The sequence below is a fragment of the Balearica regulorum genome, chromosome 8, assembly GCF_011004875.1.
Source record: "Balearica regulorum gibbericeps isolate bBalReg1 chromosome 8, bBalReg1.pri, whole genome shotgun sequence".
NCBI lineage: Eukaryota > Metazoa > Chordata > Aves > Gruiformes > Gruidae > Balearica > Balearica regulorum.
Genome location: NC_046191.1, coordinates 11,670,637 through 11,691,584, shown reverse-complemented (window position 1 = coordinate 11,691,584; position 20,948 = coordinate 11,670,637). Strand labels below are relative to the sequence as shown.

At 54.3% G+C, this 20,948-nt stretch overlaps 1 protein-coding gene across 5 annotated transcripts in view; it reads left to right on the top strand.

The window, feature by feature from the left end:
- RNF220 (ring finger protein 220) overlaps positions 1 to 20,948 on the top strand; it is a 228,838-nt gene that overhangs the window by 140,240 nt on the left and 67,650 nt on the right. For all 5 annotated transcript variants that reach the window (XM_075759605.1, XM_075759608.1, XM_075759607.1 and 2 more), the window contains 2 exons: positions 2,651 to 2,780; positions 17,651 to 17,696. In XM_075759605.1, coding sequence (XP_075615720.1) covers positions 2,651 to 2,780; positions 17,651 to 17,696 — 176 coding nt within the window. The remainder of the gene's footprint in view (positions 1 to 2,650; positions 2,781 to 17,650; positions 17,697 to 20,948) is intronic.

The window sequence follows — 20,948 nt, the reverse complement described above, 5'->3', positions numbered from 1 at the left end:
GACAGCTGTCACATCCTTCCTTGGCACGAATTCGTCACCGTATCGTTGGTGTAGCTGGTGGGTAAGGCCATGCTGCTTATTTCTGCTGCTGGCCTGGGCTGGGGTTGGGAGTGGCCATGGAAGGCAGCAAGGCTCGTTCCCATGGCCTGAGATCCCTTCCGGTTGCCCCAGCCATTGAAATCCAAAGTCACCTCTGCTTAGGAAGATACACTCCATGGAAGAGCCCTGAAGAACAAGCAGGGAGTGAGGACCTGGGCGTGCAGGAGATTAAAAAAGCCACCAGCCCAGTGCAACAGAGCTGGTCCCCAGGTGGTGGGGGACCTCCTGGTCTGAAGCTGCCCATCCCAGTGCTGCGGTCCAGGACTCTCCATCACCTCCCCCAGCAAACAAACACCCCTGGGCTCCACGGAGAGCAGACCCTTGGGGATGCTCAACCTCCAGTTCACCCTCCGATGTGGCTGAGAACATCCCTGCCCCACCAGCCCAAGCTGTGGGTGGCAGGCAAGGGGGGCTCACGGGCCCCACGGCAGTGGCCTGGGCTGGGAGCGGGGATGCAGCGCGGTAGGGCGGAGGGCAGCCTGTTTATCCGTCCATCTGCACACCCCACAGCGGGGATCCAGCAGGATTTCCCGTCCGCTCAAAGGCTGCCTGTTTATTTTGGGAGGGAGACTCAGACAGCTCCATTGTTTTGCTGCGAAGTTGGGGTTATAAATAGCAGGTGGTCGGGGACGCTCCTGGGCTATTTTGGGTCCCCACCACACAAAAGTGGAAAAGCTCCAAGAGGAAGGTGGAATTACTGAAATGCCGACCTTTCCCGCAAGGGTCAGCAGGAGCTGGTTGTTTGGGTTTGGGTTGGGTTCTGGGCATTATTTAAACACGAGGGAAGGAGGAGAGAGGAAGATGGTCCCAGCTGCACGAGCTGCATGCTGTGCCTCCCCAGCAGAAGGGTGTTAGGGATGAGGAGCCAAGGTGCCTGGGATCTACCGTGGCTCTACCCGGAAGCCATCCAGAGAGGCTGAAGTCCAGAGGAGACACTGGCTGGGTTTTCCTCCTGGCTCTGCAAAAGGGAGAGCTTCCAGTGCATGGAGAAGCTGGGGAGGTAGGGGATGCCCCAAAACACTGGCCTGCTCCGACTTGTCCCTCATGCCTCAGTTTCCCCCACTTCCTACTGAAGAAAAGGGCAGGTTAGGTCCCGGCAACAGCCCTGCTCCCGCCAGGCACGTACACTGTGTCCTGCTGGAAGGCAAGGATGAGCCAAGGTGACTCTCAAACTTATTTCAGACCCTTCCTCTCATTAAATGCTTGCGCCAGGCATTTATACAGTGAGCAGCGGGGACCCAGTAAAGCCGCTCACACCAATGTTTTATACTTTGAGAAGGTCTATTCCTTTAATGGGGGTTCATTTAACCAGGCTCTGCCATCGTTAGGAGCCATAAAATGGCACCTTTTGGCTCCTGATTGGAAGGCCACGGTGCACGCAGCCCCCTCGTATCCAGCACCGGCTGCTTTATTGTGCATTACTGCCTCTCACTCGGATTTAACCAATTTGATCCATGTCTAATACATAAATAAATAATCCAGCAGGAGGGTTCACGTTAGATGACAACAGACAGCTATAAAGCATGTTTCTCCCCGCCGGAGTCCTCTGAGCCGGGCTCCGCACGCCCTCTCATGAGCAGAGCTGCTAATACAGCTGGGAGAGGGGGCCTGGAGACCCGCAGGCTTCTCTGGTTTATTGAAACTTCATTGTTTGCTTTAGAGTTTTATTTTATGTTAAATAGACGCTGTATATTCCTTACAGAGGGGGCAATAAAGTTTCTGAGCTGGAGGAAATTGGCTTCAGAGCAAGGAGTGAACCAGGGAGATGTGGCTGGGCAGGGGAGTGGTGGGGAGGATTTGGGGTGAGGAGGCAGCACCCCACTTCCAGGACAGCCTCAGCCCAGCTTGGATGCGAGGTCTGCAGGCACCCCTAGATCTCACCCAGGAACGATGCAGCCCCGGGGGGCTTGGGGCTCTGGTGGCTGCGGGGTCCAGAGCTGCTGGTGGTGCGGGGAGGGCGAGGGGCCCCATCCCAGCCTGGGGACAGGGTGAGCCATCCCCGGTGACCGCTGGGGCGGCTGTGCCGAGCATCCGGACCTGCTCCCTGCCATCTGCAGCCCAGCGCCGCAGGGTCTCTCCTCTGCCTCCCAACCATTGCATGCCCATGGAGAATCGCTCTGCCCTTTGGGGGGATCATCCTGACCCATCCAACTTCAGGAGTGCTGAGGAAGATGAAGATAGTTCTTCCTAATTTATAGCTGTTAGTTAATAGGAGCAGTGGGTAGTGCTGTGTCATCCATCTGCCCCAAGTCACATCACCTGCACCGCAAACTGGGGGAGCCGGGGTTGCACAGGGTCACTCCCGATACATGGCTGTTGCTGCTCTCCCACGGCTGGGGCTGGATGTTCTTGTGCCGGTTGCTGTCCCATTGCAGAACAGAGCCAGTCCCTGCCCCAGGGAGTGTGGGTCAGGGAGTGAAATGGGGCTGGGATGAGCGAATACTGGGAGAAAATCCCCCGGCTTCAGACCTCAGGTAGGACGGGGACCAGGGCAAAGCACAGGCAATGCTGATCAGAGCTAAAGCTTTCTCCCCTTTTTTCCTCCCTGCAGGCAAAAAGAAAGCAACTTTGTTTGACAGCCAGGCTCCGATCTGCCCCATCTGCCAGGTCCTCCTTCGTCCCGGGGAGTTGCAGGAGCACATGGAGCAGGAGCTGGAGAAGCTCACCCAGCTGAACATCAGGTAAGCAGCTCCCTGGGGTCCACCAGCATCCCCAGTTAGCCAGCCGGGGCACCCACAGATGGCAGAGGAGATGGTGGGACCCACAGCTACCAGATATGGGAGATTTAGTACTAGCCCACGGGGCAGAAACATTTCCCTGGCGTTCACCGCAATGGTAAAGTCAGGCAGATGTGCCTCCTGGGGGACACAGACACCCCTTTCCCTGGGGAAATGTGGTCGGATGAGCAGCTCTCACCTTGCTCACATCCCATGATGGAGCAGGCCTGCAGCAATGGTGCACGCTGCCCCTCGGCTGCCTTCAGCTCCCTTCTGCTTTCCCCAGCACAGCAAAGTCCCCTATTTAAAAAAAAAAAAATTAAAAAAATTGCATTTTAACTGCTAGCAGTTATTTAGGAAATGGCTGCAGCCAAGGGTTGGCAGATCCCTGCCCCTGCCTTAATAAAACTCAGCAGCCTTGGAAAAGAGCATGTTTATTTCAATTATTAATTAATTCCCCGGTCATTAAAAGGTGAGGAAAGGAATCAAACTGCCGACTAGAAGCAAAGTTACGTCACCAGGTGGTCAGAGGGGAGGGAGAGCGCGTGTGTCAGTGTGCGTGTGTGCCAGGGCAAGGGGGTGCATGCGGTTGTGCATGGTGCGGAGGGCGCAGAATCCGTCCCTGCTTGGCTAGGAGCTTCTTCGCGACCGAGCGATAGCCGTTGCAGATGCAGGGAGAAGGAGCTAGAGAAATAGAGACCTCCCCAAATGGGTGCGGGCTGAGATCTCCCAAATTCAGCACCCACAGGCTTGGGCTGAGACCTGCATCCCCCCACGCATTGCACAGGAAGATGGAGAAAGGTGGGGGGGCAGGGAACAGGCAGCCCATTTATCCCCTGTGACACCCAGTCCCCTTGCGAGCGTAATTTATGGTGTAATTTGGGCTGCATCCAACTTAATAAAGGGCCACTGCAAATTAGTGAACAGGTTTAAATGAACAGAAGCAATTAGTGCTCGGAGAAGCCCATCAAAGAAGTTGGGCCAATATCAGAGTGAAACTGAAACCGCAAGCCAGGAGCGGAGGCTGGCTGGCGCGAGGCGGTGATGGGAAGGTGGCGTTTAATGGGAAAGGAAAGGAAACCCTAAATCATAAAGCATGACAAGGGCCATTGTGGGCCAGCTGACAAATGAAAAAGAATGGCATTATTCCTTTAAATAACAGCAGCAGTTAGAAAGGAGACAGCTCTCCCCAGCTTGCCCTCGCTTCCCTGGCCCGCTCCGCTCGGCCACGCAGGCAGCGAAGAAGAATCAGAGGTCTTTATTAATTATTAAATAACGACTCCCTCCGTAGTGTGATAGATAACGTTCAATCTAGTCGATGGATTCAGGCAATGGAGGCTAATCTGTAACACAGCGGCTCTGTGCGGGGACGGTCTCTCCCAGTCCCGGAGGGGAGCAATGCAGGGCCCAGCCGGCAGCAGCAGGCAGGGCAGGCAGGACGGGCAGCAATAGCAGGCAGCGGGATGCAAGCAGGTCAAGCTCCCGTGCGCTGCCCGGCTCCGGCGGGGCAGCTCGATCTAGCGGGTGGCCCCTTCTCCCGTTCCCCCACCTTTCCCGCCTGGAGGAGCCAGGAGCAAGAACACATCAACAAGAGGAGAGAGAAACTAATAATGATCTCAAATAACCCAATAAACATAAAAATAAAATGTAGGCCTATAAACGTGACGGGCACCGGCAGCCCTGGCCGCTCCCTGCCAATACCGACTCGTTACCGAAATGGCTGAGCAGCTGTTACTTATCAGTCTGATGGGGAGAAGCAAACCGGGGGGCTGCTTTCCAAGGGCCTTTTTTTTTTTTTTTTTTTAATTTAAAGAGGATGCAGCCAATCACAGCTTGTGCTGTTAAGTTTTAATAAACCTTAATGATTTGCAACAAAATCATAAATTTCCAGCGCTCGGGGTTAGGAAGGCAGATCCCCTCCTGCCCGCTGAGCCCGCAGCACCAGGGACGTGGCGGGCGCCGCATCGGCACCGGGGCTCCCCGTGTGCAGGGATCTCCCCCGAGGCAGCGGGGCTGCGTGGCGGGGTGAGCCAGTTGAGATGCTGCCGTAGGGCCAGATCAAGAGGAGGGGAGAGGCTGGTGGAGAAGTGACGTGGAGGGGCTGCCCCACGCTGTCGCCTCTGCAGGGTGTTGAGCGCTCACGTGGGCTTTCGGGCATCACCGGAGCGGGGAGCTGGGCAGTGCTTGGAGGAGGGCAGGGGAAGGGAAGGAGGAAAAGGGATTCCTCCAGGTGATCACAGGAGCTTCTTGGGGCTGAGATACAAGGGAGCTGTAGGACCAACCCGGATGACGTTACCTGCGGTCCCAGCTACCAGGAGCGTGGGGTTGCATCCCACCCACCCCGATGGATCCCCTCGCTCAGCCTCTGCTATTCCCCAGTGACAGGGACAGCTCTTGTCCTCCACGGGCAGTGCCGGTGTTACTGGCCTGGCCTCAGGGCAGGGACATCTCAAGGTCTACCCAGCTGGAGCATCACGCGGCAAGGGCAGGAGGAGCCGTGCTGAGCTGTGGGGCAGCACCCACCCGTGCCAAGGGGCTGTGCGTGCCCGAGGGATGGACACCAGCCGTTGGACTGGTGATGAACACTGCTCAGGAGGATCCAACCCTGGTGCCGGGTCAAGCTTTCCCTTGAAAAAGCAGACTTGAGTAGGAATGAGGGACCTGAGTTTCTAGCTCTGCTGCCTTCTTGGTGGGTCCAGCCTCCCAAAGCACAGGGAGAGACCCACTTGTGCTCGCCCCACAGCTCCTCCGCCCTGCACGGGTCCGGCCGAGCCCTGTGCGCAGCTCCGCACAGCGAGGCAAGGCTCTCTGAATGCAAATTTCATTTCTGAGCCACTGGCGCTGTTTCAAGAGCCGGCAGCCTCCGAGCCCTTCTCGGTGTTACATATGTAACAGCCTCATTGAACTTGACATGTCAAATTCAGGCCATTTGTGCAAAATCTCCCTTTAATAATACCGTTTCATTTCGCTCAAATGAGACTTGAATGCATGTAAAATGGAAAAGGATATTTAAGCGCTAACATTAGGCAGATGTCTTGCCAGAGGCCGATTGAATATATGAGATTTTGAAGTGCTTAACACGTTTTTGGTGCTCCCTCTTAGAATATGTCACCTGGCTTTCTTTTTTCTCCCCCTCCTTTCTTTCCCCCCCCACCCCCTTTAAGTGAAGGGTATAAATTGAAAGAAAACAAAACTACAAGCCTTGGTTTTACGGGGTTTAACTCTTGCCGGGCAAGACTGTTGGTAATCTTCCTCCAAAGAGAAATTACCTAGGAGCTCACCTTCACAGAGCACGAGCACAAAGCAGCAGAGAGCGGGAGGCGGGCGAGCGGCAGCCCTACGGCGCTGTGCAGAAGGGATGCTCTCCTTGCTCTGCATGTACAGCCTGGGGAGCAAAAGGTGCTGATCCCCAGCTGAGCAGCTAAGAGCCACCAAGGTAAAAATAAGAAATAATAACAGAGACTCGCTGTGTACGCCAATGCCCCCAGACAGGCTGGTCACTGCAGAAAACGTGAATATTCCTGGTTTGTGTGCATGAAGCTTATCTGCGCGCTAGATGCAGGTCTCCCATCCTCGCTCGATTTATATTCACCTGTTTTACACCTCATCCGTATTAAAGGCTTGCAATAAAGCACACTGAAATGTGAGATCTCTCTGGCGCTGTCAGTGGCCCCAGCTCCGAGCTTCGGCTGGTACTTCTGCTGCAGACGCGTTTCCCCAGCCCGGGGCCACCCGGCGAGCACAGACAGGCGCAGCGTTCGAGAGCAGCACCCATGGGTGCTCCTCAGGGCAAACACACACACAAAAATCCCCGTGTGCACAGGAGTGTGTCACTGCCTGTGTCACTGCAGGTAAATACTATATGAGCAGAGGTAACGATGAGGGGAGGGGACCCTTAAACCCTGCCCGCTGCTCCCCAGGCAGTGTCCAAAGAGGACAACCTGCTGAAAGGGGACGATGGGGGAGGCTGGGTGGAGAAGGGGCAGGTTTGGGGCTATGGTTTGAGTTTGGAGTGGGAGGGAAGATGAGTCTGAGGACAAAAGAGGGGGAAAGGAGGCAGTAGGAGCTGTGGAGCGCACCTCAGCTGATGGCCCCGATGGGTCCATGCTGCTTTCTGAGCCTGTGGCTGGAGTTCAGGGAACAAGCATTTATATTTATAGGCCATTTAAAAAACCTTAGGAAGTCACGTTACAAATATTACAGTTGCTGAGTCAAGCGCTTGAAGTTGGGAAACGTGCCTTTTAAGATGCTCTGTTCTTGAAAATGCAGTGCTCTTGTTAAAATATTTATTTGGCAGGGGGCATTTTTATTTCCCTGTGTGACAGGTAGAAGATTCTTCCCTACATTACCAGCTGCAAACCTACGCTTCAGAGCTGTGATTTCACCTCCCCAAAAGGATGAGGTGTATCATTAGAGAAGGGGAACGCTCCAGAGAGTGGAGCAGTGAGTTGGACCATGCCAGCTCTGTTCCTGCTTTTGCAGCTGAAGGACAGTGTGAGCTCAGACAGGACTATCTCAGCTCTTTGCCCTTATTTAAAGGGGTTTCTAAGCCTAGCAGATGTAGCCACCAATATCCTCATGCCATGTTGTAATATTACCTGTGCTATGGCATCCCGGCTCTGGGCATGGCGGTGCAACAGCCACCCGGGGTGCTCGGCGGGTGCTTGGGTGGGCAGATGGGGGATGATGCTGTTCTCACAGTGCCCCATGGCTGTGCCAACTCTCCCCTTCCTCACTTTTCTTCCTTTCTTTCCTCCACATTGAATGCTTAATCTGAGCATATTTGTGTTTTGAAGCCCATGCCAATGTGTTGGCTGTTCCCAGCCTGGGCTAGCAGCTCTCGTTGCTCCTTGCCACTGCACCAGGAGCGTGGGGAGACATCCCTGTGCACCCAGCATCTCGGGAGCTACTGATTCCCCCTAATGACCTTTCTGGTGTGTCCAGGAATAATTTCTCTTCTGATCCTCTGATTACGAAGCATTTCCCAGAACACAGAGGGCACCAGGGTCTCTCACCTTGGTGCAAATGGGAAGTGCTGCGGGCTGTTTTCTGGTGACCTCAAAGATGCTGTCGCAAAGACGAAACCCAACAGTGTCAGAGCAGAGCAAGATGCAGTGGGAAGGCTTGTTTCAAAGCAGGTGAAATGCCCAGATGGGAGATTTAGCCCGGCTCTTGGAACCAGCTTTGATTCATATCAGAGGAAAAGAGCCAACCATGGGACTGTGGCAGCTCTCAGTGCACCTCTGCCCAGGCTTAAATCTTCCTTCGGCATCCCTCTGAAGCTTCCTCTCCCTCATTTGCACTTGTGCTCTTTTCCTCTCTCTCTTCTTAATCCTCCCTCCCTTGGCAGCTGAGGTGGAAGCAGAAAGTGCTGCCTCGGTTGCTGGCACCACACTGAGCATCCCCACCCTGCGCCGGGGGGGGCTTCAGCTCAAGGTTTCTTTATGCAGAGGCCCAGCGGTAGCTCTCCTTGAGGGACAGAGGCAGCTTCGGGCTTGGTAGGATAAGGAATAAGGAGGAAGCTGGCAATACAGCTAAAACATTAAGTCTGTGGGACCTTGGGAGATGGCCTGGTCACTCAAGGCGGGGTCGCTGTCCTTGGGAGATGTCTCCAGGCATCTGGAGACACGTCTTGGATTTCATATCCTTTCATGGATTGCTTTCCCAGTGTTTTGTGGTGTTTCTGATTAAAGTCATCCCATGCTAACCTCCCGGAGGCTGCACCAGAGACTCCTGCTGATGGACAAGAGAAGCACACCATCCCTGTGGTGCCTGCACACCCAAATGACAGTGGCTTTCTGTGCTACTCCTGGTCAGGATAAGGACTCAGAACAAGTTATGAGACATGGCTCTGACCCCTCTCCTACTCAGGAAACCCTGTGTTTAAATACGGCTGCTCCTCGCACCGCCCCAGGCAAGGGTTTGCTTCATTTCAGTGGGATCTGCTGAGCGCTCTGTTGTCCCAAAGGGCCCTTGGGGAGACCTTCCCAGGGCCAGTGCGGGCAGCTGCTCTGGGAAGGGCGAGCAGCCGTGCTGCCAGGCTGGCAGGATAAATAGAGTGTGTAAAACCCAAATTAGCTCTGTTGTCATGTGTCACACCAGGGTCATGGCTCTCGCCTCAGGTCTCCTCGATTTATGCCTGGAGTCTTTAACTTGACGGCCAGGTACTTCCTCAGACTTCTTGCGCAGCGAACACTGCAGGTACCCCAGCCTCTGAATGAGTGAGATTAGAGATGTTTTTGAACAAGAAATGGTTTCTTCTCCAAAGCCCCATCAAAATATATGCTGATTCCCTTCCTTACATGCTGTAGACACCTGCAAGCGCTCCAGAGAGGGCACGGAGCCCTGGCCAACAAGTGAGATTGCAGCTGGGGAAAAGCAGGCATTGCAACCTCCCGCTCCTCAACTTCTCTCTGTCTTTTTTCTTCCTTCTTTTTCCCCTCTTCTTTTTCCACCTTCTTCTTTTCCTTTCTTCCCTTTCTCCCCCTCTTCTTCCCCCTCCCTCTTCTCCCCACCCCCCTGGTATCAAGGCAACATCTCCAAGCCAAGTACTTTTAATTTCGCCCGTGGCCCTTGCTGACACGGTGGATATGCACAGCAAGTTAAATTCCCGCCTGATCAATAAAGCAGAAGCAGTGTGTCCGACTGGTCGATATTTTTTTATCTGTCTTCAGCCCAGTCCTGCTGATGACAGCCCCCTGCGCTTCAGCAAAGGCACTCAAGGGCATCAGGCTTTGGCAACACAGCTCTTTTTTTTATTTAAATTAAAAAAAAAAAACAGATGCCTACAAAAAAAAAAAGTTCACGGAGTTTGGCCTTTGCTTAATAACGTTTTATGATTTATCTTAATTTTTAATTGAAAAAAATTTGCGAATTAATTGATTTCTGGGACTTGCCAATTAACATTGTAATTGGGTGCATGATAAATTTCGAGGGAGCATCATTTTTCTCCCTCTCCCCCTTGTCACCAAGAAGGGGAATCGCGAGGGCAGCTGCTTCCTATCCGTACACCCCCCGCTCCTCCCCGAGGTGCCGCTGCCCTCCTTCCCCCCTTGCTACTGTATCTTAAAGAAGGAACAAGAAAGCTAATAAAGTCGTGTTATTAGAGTCTCGCCAGAGGTGACCCCTCAAGGCATAAATCCAGGCCGGGGAGGTGGTGGGGACAGGTACTGCCTGACGGTGCTTTGTGCCGGTGGGACTGGGCACCTCCCCTGCAGCACCCTCTCCCCAGGCCCTGGGGAAGGCGGCCGGCCAGCCTGGGGCTCCCGGGGGCTTTCCCGGAGGGGCCTGGCACCCCCTCCCCGAGGTGTTCAACCAAGCAGTTGATTACCTGTGATGTTATCCCATCCTCTCTCTGGCACGCAGCAGCCTCTGTGCGATTCCCAGCTGCTCCAGGGAGAGACCCGAGCGTGGCACTGAGCAGCCGGTACCCGAATGGCTGCTTCCCGCAGCATGGGCAGCACCCAGGGTCTGCCCCGCAGCCAACGTCCCCCAGCAAAACCCGGCTGCTGGGGCAGGGCCACTGCTCGGGAGCTGCCGCTTTGCTCCGGGGGCTGGAGCACAGGAGGGGTTGTTCACATCCTGCACTGCCCGGCTCTGCCCCGAGCCCCCCAGGGAGCAGGTCCTGCCCCACGGCAGCAGCAGGGCATCCCATGCCACCCCATGGCAGAGGTGTTCAGTGTGGGACCTCAGCACCCTGGTCATGGGTGTCAAGATTCAGGGCATTTCCAGGTGCGTGGGAAGTGGCATCACCTGAGGCTTTCTCCAGTGGTGTGACTCCTGCCGGGCTTAAATTAAACACGCTCTGTCATCAGAGAAACCTGCCTGGAAGTGTCAGTTTGTGGTGATACCGGAGCAGGGCACAGGGCCACCTGCCACCACGAGGCAGCTTACAGGGTCGTGTCCCTGCATGGGACATGGAGAAGTGGGTGAGCTGGCTGTTGCCAAAATGAGGAGTGAGGAAAGGGCGTCGTGCCGAGGCAGGGAGAGAGAACAAGCCGCACCTGAGGGGACTGAGACGGAGAGTGGAAATACCAAGTAAATTAAAGAGTGCTTGGTTTCTCTAGTGCTTCTCCCACCCACTTCACATGCTGGTATGGATCACCTCATCGCAGTCAGCGCAGGTGTCCCATGCGCCATCTAAAGCCCATGAGCTTGGATGGGGCTTTGCTGTGCCGTCCCGCAGCCCCCGCTACTCCCCGGTGTGTGCAGGGCACGAAGGATGCCAGCCCGGGTGGAGGGTCCCAGGCTTCCCTGGCAGAGCTTCTCCCCACCGGCTGGGACACCAGAAAGGCCAGGAGCAGCCCAGCTCTGCACCCGCCGGTGTCACTGGTGGAGAACCGTGGAGGAACACAGGGAAATTTATGAGGAGAGCAGTCTGTTTATTATCTAGCAAATGTGGTGCTGCTGATACCGTGGATTTATCCTCTTTCATCCCCCCTCTGATTTGTGTCCCTGCCCCTCGCTGTGGCAGATTAATCATGGACAGAAAGGGAAGAGAGACCCTCCAGCTTCCTCCCGCGCACTCAGAGGGTGGCAATGACAACAGCCTGGACCCTTCATCCATGGCTTCTCAGCAGAGAGAGCATGAGCCATGCAGCTGCCTGTCCTGCTGAGAGATGCCCCATTCCTCTCCTCCCGTGGCAGACCCCAGGGAGGCAGAGCAACGTGGTGCTGCCCATAATCCATGGGTGAGAGCACTTCTCATGGGTCAGGGCTGCCAGGGTAGCCCAGCGGGTGAGAAAATTTGTGGGTCATGTGTCCCCTCACTCATGTGATGCCCTGGAAGTGCTGTGAACGCTCCTTGAAGTGCCTTCGGACCTGCGGTACCCACAGCCCATTCCCTGACTCCAGGGCAGGGGTTTGCAGGCTGGGGTTTGGGACGTCAGCAGGCAAAGCCTTCCTCCTCCGCTGACTCCCGGGGCAGTGGGAGTCCTGGGAAGGGACGCATGGAAACCCAAGGGTGACAAATAAATCTTCGGTCAGTTATTTGCCCTGAAGCGATGCATGCCTTCTGCGGAGCCTCTTCTGAACTGCCACGTGAGCTGGGAATAATTAAACAGTCATTACAGCCGCGGTAGCAAAGAGCCCCCCAGATCAATCTAATGCATGACCTTTCCCTCCGACTTTTCTCTTTATTTTTCCAGCCACCTCCTTTCCAAATAGTGTGAGAGAAATGAACAACCCCAGCCTCCTCCTTTGCCCTGCACACGTGGACCATCACAACCTCACACAGAAATCTGCCACCCGCTCTGAGCGGGGGCTCTCGGCAGGGGCTTGGGGAACCAGGCATTGATGAACGCCCCCCCAACAGGGGAGAAAGAGCCGGGGGTGCAAACGGAACAGAGCAAATAGGGGATTTTTAGAGTGGTCAGGTCATAGCACAGTGTTTTATGATACGGCTGCATTTCTGCTGCAGCATCATTTCTTTGGGGGAGGCATGTGGCTGCCCTGCGGGGTCAGGTTTGTCAGAGCTGACCGTGCTGGGCACTGAGGTCTCACAAATATTGACCAGGAGACTGTAGGTGCAGAGTGCTTCTAGTCCTGACTCCAGTGTCTTCAGCAAATTTTACTATCACTCAGCCCCCTTCCCCATCACTGCACGGGGGAGATGTTCTAAGCAGCACTTGGAGCAGGTGCCGCTGGAGGAGCCACAGCAGGTTACACGTCCCGGTGTGCTTCCCCTGACGGCACGCACCACACCTGGCCACAACGGGGGCCGTCACCTGCAGCTAGGTGAGGATTTGGCCTCATGTAGTTTAAAAAAAAAAAAAAAAAAAAATCAAACTCCCATTTCCTTATTTAGGCTTCAAGTGACATGTCCACTTATTTAAACTGGCGTTCACAAAAATCCAATTCTCTTACTACCCAGCGACTGCTTATTTACGGCTGGCGTTCCCGTCCGCATGACTCTGCAAGCAGCTTGCTCCACTGCAGGGCTCCCATCCCAAGACTGTGTGCTCAAGCCATGAGTCTAGAACCAAAACCAAATTGTTCCCACTGGATTATTTTTTTTTTTAAGAAATACATCAGTTGGCTGCAGCTTGTAGAAACCTTTTCGCTTTGAGGGTTCTCATGTGGGAGCTGCACGTGCTCTGGCTGGTGCCCATCAAATCCAGAGGGCTGCTGAGAGTTGTTCTGTGGAAGAGTTGGGGAGCTGGAGGACAGCATGGCAGCAGCCCTCTCACCACCTCTTTAAACCTCTTCTGGCTGCAAGTGTTGTTAAGGGATGAACACAAACAACTGTAGCTGCCTGAGCTCAAGGAACTTCTTCTCTTGCAGTTGTTATTAATTACATGAGGGGACTGAGGCCGGGGGGCAGCCGCCATGCCAGGTACTGAGCTCAGCCCTTCCCTGACGGATGCTCTTCATAGGCCCTGCCTCACCCTGGGTGGGGGTTCTGCAGAAATCTTGTTTGAACACGCTCAGGGAGCCCAAGCAGCTGTGAGATCTGGTGGCTGCAGTGGGCTGAAGCACGGCATCGGGACTGTTTCTTGCCCTACGGTTGCTGCACTGAGGCTTCAGGCAAATCCCGTCACCGCTCTGTGACCAAATTTCCCCTCTGAGCACATCTGTCTTTCTTGGTCCCCTTATGCTGGCAAACACCTCACCTGTAGCGACAGTTACAGCAGAGCTTTCCAAGCCTTGCTCCGGGGTGCTGCTGCGATGCCCCAGTGCCGGCACAGTCTGCGCGCGTGCTGGTGCTGCCCTGGTGCCGGCACGGTCAGTGCATGTGCCGCGGTGAGCACGGAGGAGGAGGGCTCCTGCCCTCCTTCCCTGGGGCAGCTGCCTGGCACCAGGCTTCTGCCTGGGCTGAGGGGTCAGCAAAAGCCCTGCCTGCATCTGGTGGGCTCCAAGAGCACACCCTGGGTCGTGGTCCTCTGCCCGGTGGCTGATGAGCCATCTCCCATGGGGAGCACGGCTTCTGCCTGTCTCCTGACTTGGCCACCCAGAAAACTTCTCTTTTCTTTTGGAGGAAAGCTGAGATTCCTACAACGGCTTGCAAGAGCAAAGGCTTAAAGGGAAAGAAGTACCACCTTGCTCATGGCAAAACGCAATCAGATCACTTAGCCTTCATCTCAAGCCCTGGGTTCTCCATGTGGAAAGCAGCAGCTTCTGTTCATGGAGATGATAAGGGACCATTCCCTGCATATTGCTTTTTGAGTTGTTTTGGTTTTTTTTCTTCTATGGCAAGCACCATCCCCAAAAGGCAGGACCATAACAAAAAAAACCCCAAACAAACACCAACAAAAAACCCCTGAAGGTCATTGTGAGTGACAGCAACCATGGCAGGGGTAGCAAAACCCCAGGACTGTGGGTAAGGAGGGCACATATTTGGCACGCTGAGCTGCCCTTTGGGACATCACAACTGAAGCACTGGGTCTGAAGAGCCCCTTGGGGCTCACGCAGGGAGATGCCAGGGGATTCCCCGTGGCATCTGGGGATGCTCCTAACCAAATCCCTGCCTCGCGTTAAGAGACGTAGGGCCTGGGTCTTGCTTTCATTGTGGAGGGCCTTGCAGAGAGTAAATATTCCTCTTAAAGCTGATGTGCCCTAATACAGAGGAGCGATCGGTCCCCAGCAAGCACCCTGGGGCATGTGGGAGCCTGGCCGTGCAGCTCCCATTAACGTTAACGGGTGACACCACTGCAGAGCTGCGCAGAGCCCTCCAGCAGCACCAGAGCAGGGACCTTATTTTGTCCCCGCAGAGGTGCAGGGCACCCGAACACGCAGGGATGCACGAATGCACGGCCACAACTGGTGCCACAGTCCCGAGAAGGGGAACCAGCGAGGAAGCAGCCTCGTATCGCTTGGAAATGCAAAACCACTGGGAGAGAAGGAGGCTGCCCAAATCGCTGCCTGGGTCTTCCCAGGGCATTTCTTGTCTTCTTTGGTACTTTGGGGGGGGGTTGCCTAAAAGGGAAAGAAGTTGTTTTGCTGTAATGAACTAGATAAACAATTCCCCAAATAGATTAAAACTAACTGTAACTTATAAAAGCGGGTAGTAATTATATTTTATTAGCTAGCAAAACACCATTTTTTTATTTCGTAGGATAATTCTGTGTAAATCACCTTAATTAGAAGTGTCAGACGAGCCCGTGAATATCGTACTTAGTAACTAATTTCCTATGTACAGGTTATAATTTAAAACACATGGATCACTCGCCGAGTGGAAATATGCTAGCCATGAAATAATGTGGGGAGTGTTGGGGTTATTACTATGTAAATGTGTAATCATTTCAGACCACTGCAGCCTGACTGGGTGATTAAAGAGAATCCCAAGGTCTCCAAAGATTGTGCTCTCTGCAAGGGCCTAGAGCGAAAAAACTTTAAAAGGCACCGAAAAGTGTTTGAACTTTAAAGGTCTTGATTTCCCTTTTACCATTTTTAATTTGTCTGCGGTGTTTATGGAGGGGAAGGTTTCTCTTTGCTGACGGCCTTTCGATTCTCAGCCCACCGCCGGCATCCTTAAGAGGTGCGGGGAGCTGCAGCCGCTGTAATTCGGGGGGGTGTTTAGCAGGATGGAGGAAAGCACCCTTAAATTGCAGGGGCTTGTGCCCATTCCTGACCTGTCTCTGGAAATAAATAAAAACAAATTGCAAAGCCTCATTAGCAATAGAGCGGGGCTAAATTGCAAGGAGGGGGGTGGTTCTTAATAATCCTCCAAATGAGGAATAAAATAACTTGGCATAGTTTATCTAAATCAATCCCCTTCCCCGTCGGTCCCAACCGCAGAGCCTTGGCCTTTTGGCTGACCAGAGAGACTCTCGTCCTGAAAACTGCAGTTTCCTGGCACTAACACCATTTCTGGGAGGAATTAATGAGATTCTTCCTCTTTCCCTCAAAAAGGAATAATTTTAAACACCTTTAACAAGAAAAGGGAGGAAATGAGTTGTTTTTTTTAACCTGGCGTTTGGATTATAAAAGGAAAAAAAAAAGTTGTTTCACACTTTGGGCGACTGAGAAATTCGAGGTAGCACTGGAGATGGGGAGGGGGTGGAAATCCTTCCCGTCGTGCGGGTTCGGGCGCAAGCTGGGGGTGGTGCCAGGGCTGCATCTCCGGGGGCAGCGGGGCCTGACTCTGCTCCGTGCCACCTCCCGAGAGTGGGGGGGGCAGAGCTGGGGGACGAGGCACGGGATGGGGGGCATCCCGCACCCCCCAGCAAGCATCTGACGGATGCATCCCCTCAGGGAAGGAGGGCTGCGAGGGAGGCGATGCCCCAGCCCGTCGATCATCGGTCCCCAGGAACCGCAGCCACTTACTCCGGGAGCAGAGCTGCGGCGTTTGGGGTGACCCGATGGCGATGGATAACTGCGTGTTTCCCCCCGTTTCGGGGTGGGGGGCGAGGACGGTGGCACTGGGAGAGGAGGGGGGCCGTAGCCCCGGGAGAAAACACCTTCCTCCATCCCTGCTCATTTCATAACACCCAGCCATCTGCCAAATCAAGGCAGATTAAAGCCAGCCAAATTCAATTTCTCCCCGCTGCCACTGCAGCTCGGCATCTGGGGCTAAAGTGTCCCCGACAAAGCGAACATGACAGGCACATTGCTTTTTTGTCACATCTAGTACCGTGTTGATCTTCTAAAAGTCTCATAAAAATTTATTGATGTCTCCCATATTGCTGTGATTGAGAAGAAAGGAGCACGGGTGTGCGGAGCCGGGCGCGCGCGCGCGGGCGAGCGTTTGTGCGTGTGTATATTAATGTTTCTGAAGTAGATCTGATTTGATATGTCTTGTTCTATTGTCAGCATCTGTTTAGCGAGGCTTTTTAATACTTTCTGGCTGCCGATCACTCATCCTTAGCCTGGGATGCAGGCTTGCATACAAATTTTGTTATTAAACACAATTCCATTCCCCCCCTTCCCCAACCTCCGCCTCCCCCCGCTAACCTCCCCCCTCCACCCATCCATCCATCATCTCCCCGGGGCTATGGGGAGCTGGGAGCCAGCCACCCCACCAGCGTGCACTTACAAGCACAGGCACTGGGCTTGGCAACATATTTCAAGAGCCTTTTGCCTGCTGCAGGTGCTTTGCATTGACAAATCGAATCATGGGGAAATAATTTATTTCCTAATGCTGTTTGCAGCATGTTAGCAGGAGAATTTACATGAGAGAGATTACTTTAATAACCAAAAAATTACAGTGCAGGCCTCCCCGCCATGTCGGCTTTGATATGTAATTGTTTCAAGTTTAACCTGTCTGGAGGGGGGAAGGTGTTATTAAATCTATAGCATCTCCCGCTGGTGAGGGCAGGCGAGGAGGAGCACCGTGGCGGGGACCTCCTTCCCTGCTAAATGGGGAACAAGCTGAATTAACAAATCACTCCAGCCTCCGGCAGAACTGCTGCCTCCACGGCGCGGCTGGAGCTGAGGGGATCTTCTTTCCGTTGCTTTTATGCTGATTTAATCTCCTTTTTTTTCCTTCCCTCCTTTTTTTTATTGTGCCTGACCCTATGCAGAGCTCACCCCCTCTGCTCCCCCCACCCTGCCTTTCTTCCCTGTGCCCCTGCAGGCTTGCTCCCCGCTTTTCCCCAGGGCTGGGAGAGGAGCTGTGCAAGCCCCCAGGGAGGCGGAGAGTCAGGATTTGACTCTGCATCCTGTGTCTGGGTTTGGGGGGTTCCACTCGTAGGACCATTTTATTCCAGCTGGAGAAATGGTTGGCGCTGCCCTCCCTTCCGTGCCCCTCCAGTCAGGCTGAGGAGGGTCTCCTTGGTCGGGGGGAGGGGAGCCATGTGCTTTGTTATTTGACCTCATGAGATCCCTCGAAGAGCTCCCCCCCCTTGCCCGCCACAGCAGTTCTGTGACTCTGACCCCGTTCTCTTCTCTCTTGGCAGCAAGAGCTCCATCCTGAAGGATGCCATGGCAGCGGGCACCCCCAAGGTAAGTGAGCACAACTCGGCGCACTTTCTCTCTCTCTGAGGGATGCCCCCTCACCTTCCCAGCCCGCTCCTTGTCCTGCTGCTCAGTGTCCCTCAGGAAGGTGGCTGCACCTCGGAGCCAGGCCAGCAATGGGGGAAGCTGCTCCCCCCATTCACCTGCTGGGCCGGAGCGGCCCAGTGCAGCCAAGGGATGGTGGAGCTGAAGGACCCGGCGGGTTCCGGGACTCCAGATTGTGTCTAATGAGAGCTAATGAGAGCTGATCACACGCAGGCTGAGCTCAGCCTGGGAAATCACGTGCGGGAGTTCCTGGAGCCAGAGCCATATGCCAACTTTGGAAGAGGGGAGTGGGGCTGCCTCAGGGGAGTGAAGCACACCCAAGGAGGAGCCCAAATCACTAAAAGACCCAGTCTCAGCTGCATCCCCCTCCCCAGGACCCACCTCCCATCCCCTTGGCTCAAAATGTAAAAATACTAATTGCATGGAGCATCATGGCATCGCTGCAAAGGGCATCATTTACTGATTAGTATTACTGATTAGCGGGACTTCATATGATACAGTGGTGGGAAGGACGAGAGCTCAGGCAGGCAAGTGGGTGGCAGGGAGCACTGCACAGCAGTTGGGCGTTGCACAGCCTCCGAAAACCATGCTGTGCTCCCCAAAAGCAAGTGGTCCAGGTTCTCCTATGCTTCTAGTGACACAGTCCAAGCCAGGGAGGCTCCAGGGCATCTCTCAGAGGAGATGTCTTCATGCTTGTTTAAATATAATTGACTTCAGGTCTCATTCTCCCTTTTTATTCTGGAAGCTTTGGGTCATTTTTGGCATGTGATGTCAGAGACAAGAGACTGACATTTCTGCTCTAGGTTTTCCCCTTGGGGCTGGGTGTCATGCCAAGCACATCAACACCTTGTCTGCCCCACCAAGCAAGGGGCTGGGGAGTCACCGTGCTGACCTGAGCTCTTGGCAGGCAGGGACACCTCCCAATTTAACCCAACAATTTCCCAAACCCCACAAAGAAAAGTAAAGATCATGGCAATACTCTGTAGTGCTCCACACCTTTGGCATTCCTGTCTCCTGCATGACTATCCCTGTCTCCCATGCTCTGTCCTGGGAGAGACCAGGAGAAGAGAGATCTGTCTCTCCCGTGAAAAACAAGCAGAGCAGAAAGCAATCACCAAACCCACCCACCACTGAAAATCCCCGGAGCAATAGGCTGCCTTGGGATGTCTCGAAGGAGCTGGAAAGGGCACCTGGAAAATGAAAGCAGCTGGACTCTGCAAGCTTCCCTTTCCCTCCTCGTCAGGTCTGACTGTAGATAACTCAACAGTCCCAAACACATCGCCTGCGAGGGAGAAGGACGGCTAGGAAGACAGATTAGCTGTTTGGAGGGAAACGCAGCAAGTGACTGACAGAGACCAGATAAAGAAGAAGGTCCATCTCGCGGCAGGGCTGGGCTTTTGAAGTTTCCATTGACAAAGAATCCCATTTGCCTTGAGCGAGGGGATTAAACTGGGACTGGAGCGTCGTTCTATGTAAAAGAGATCAATCGTCCCCTGTCACCACATGGATCTTTTCCCTTTGCCCGTCACGTCTGGGGCTAAGAACATTAACTTCAAGAAGCCAGGAGAGCAGGGAGGGAGAGGGTGAAATCAGGAAATCTTTCATTCCCTTCTCAGAGAGCTTGAAAGCCTCTCAGCCCAGGAGGATTCATTATTTCTAGGTGGCTTTTGCTGGGAGACAAGTCCTGTGTGGCATGGGAAGGCACAGCGTTGTCACCTTCACCCGAGCTTGGTATTAAAGGCCCCTTTGTAACCAGGTGGGATTGAGGAGGAGGGTGGTAGGGAGATGAAGGTTGCTCTTTCCCTTTGTGCCCACTGAGGGTTTGCAACATGGGGTGGGAATAGCCTATCGGGATGTGAAGTGCCTCTGAGAAAGTCCTGCTGGGGACAAAGCTGGGCCTCTGGGCCACCCTTAACAGGGGTCCCAGGCAGAGGGATGGGGACAGACCCCCAGGGTGGGCTTGCAGCCCATGCCCAGGCACCCAGGCATTGCTGGAGGTCTGGCAGGCACTGCCATGTCCCACTTCCCACCCTGGGCACCACTGGAAGGGGTCGCAAGGACCATGAGGACTGTCTCAACGGTTCCTGGCTGGTCCTTCTCCTAGTGCCTGCAAAAGGGTCAGCAGCTCCAGCAGCTCACAGCGGGAGGGAGGGGCTGCACCTCCCCATCCCTCGGGAACAGCACGGGCAGGGGCAGGCTGGTTCTACTCAGGGACATGGGAACCGGGGTGCAGGCTGGCTGTCTTACTTTTGTGGTCACCGGTGGCTTTAAGCCCACTTTAGGACTTATTTAGGACCTTTGCATATAGTATCACTACCGTTGCTGCTGTGCTGGCCTGAGGGTCTTCCTAGGGTGCAGCTGGAGGCAGGGGATTTAACCCCCCCCATGCTCTGTCTCCTGGCTCTGCTCCCATCCCTTCCCCACAGCTGCCCCAGCAAACGTCTCTCCTGGCAATAAAAGCCCAGATGTAAACGCATGTTCCTCGCTCACCGCTTTCCTGCCCCTGAAGAGCTGTCACTCACTGCACTGGGTCAATTTTCATGGCAATATGTCAAAGAAAATCCAATCACTCAACATGGGATGTGATGAATGCAGGATTATTGTATCAGGTTCTTCTATTATCAGAGCCAATGGAGGCAGTGACGGCCAAGCGAGGGCTGTGAGCTGGGGGCTCTGGCCAACACATCAGCTTGGTGCCTGGGCTCCCTCTCTGTCAAGACAGCTTGGAGGGCAGCGCTGAGCACCACATAGCTCTGCAGTGTTCAGGATCCTCGTTTACTTTCTCTTAGAGACCAAGCCCAATCGATGGTGGTATGCCAGTGTGGACAAGCTACTTGGACAAGCAGATGACAAACCTGCACAGTGAGCCTCAGGATGAGATTTCTATCCAGCCCTGACTGCCACTTATTTAGGAAAGCTGGTGACAAACAAGCTGGGCTCTGCCAGCCTCTGGCTGGGGATAAAAGCCTGAGATAGCTGCCTGGAGATAGCAAGGGGAACACCGTTGTCTCCTCCCAGCTGCAGCTTCTGTCCCCCATTGCATGTTTGGATGCTCCCCTCAAGGCTTGTGATAGCTGTTGGTGCCTGGATCTTCATGTTGCTGAGAGCCAGGTAGCCCATCAAGCCCCCACAGGTCAAGGCGACAGCTTGCTCTTGCTGGGCTGCCTTGCGTCTATGCTTTGCAGAAGACAGAGG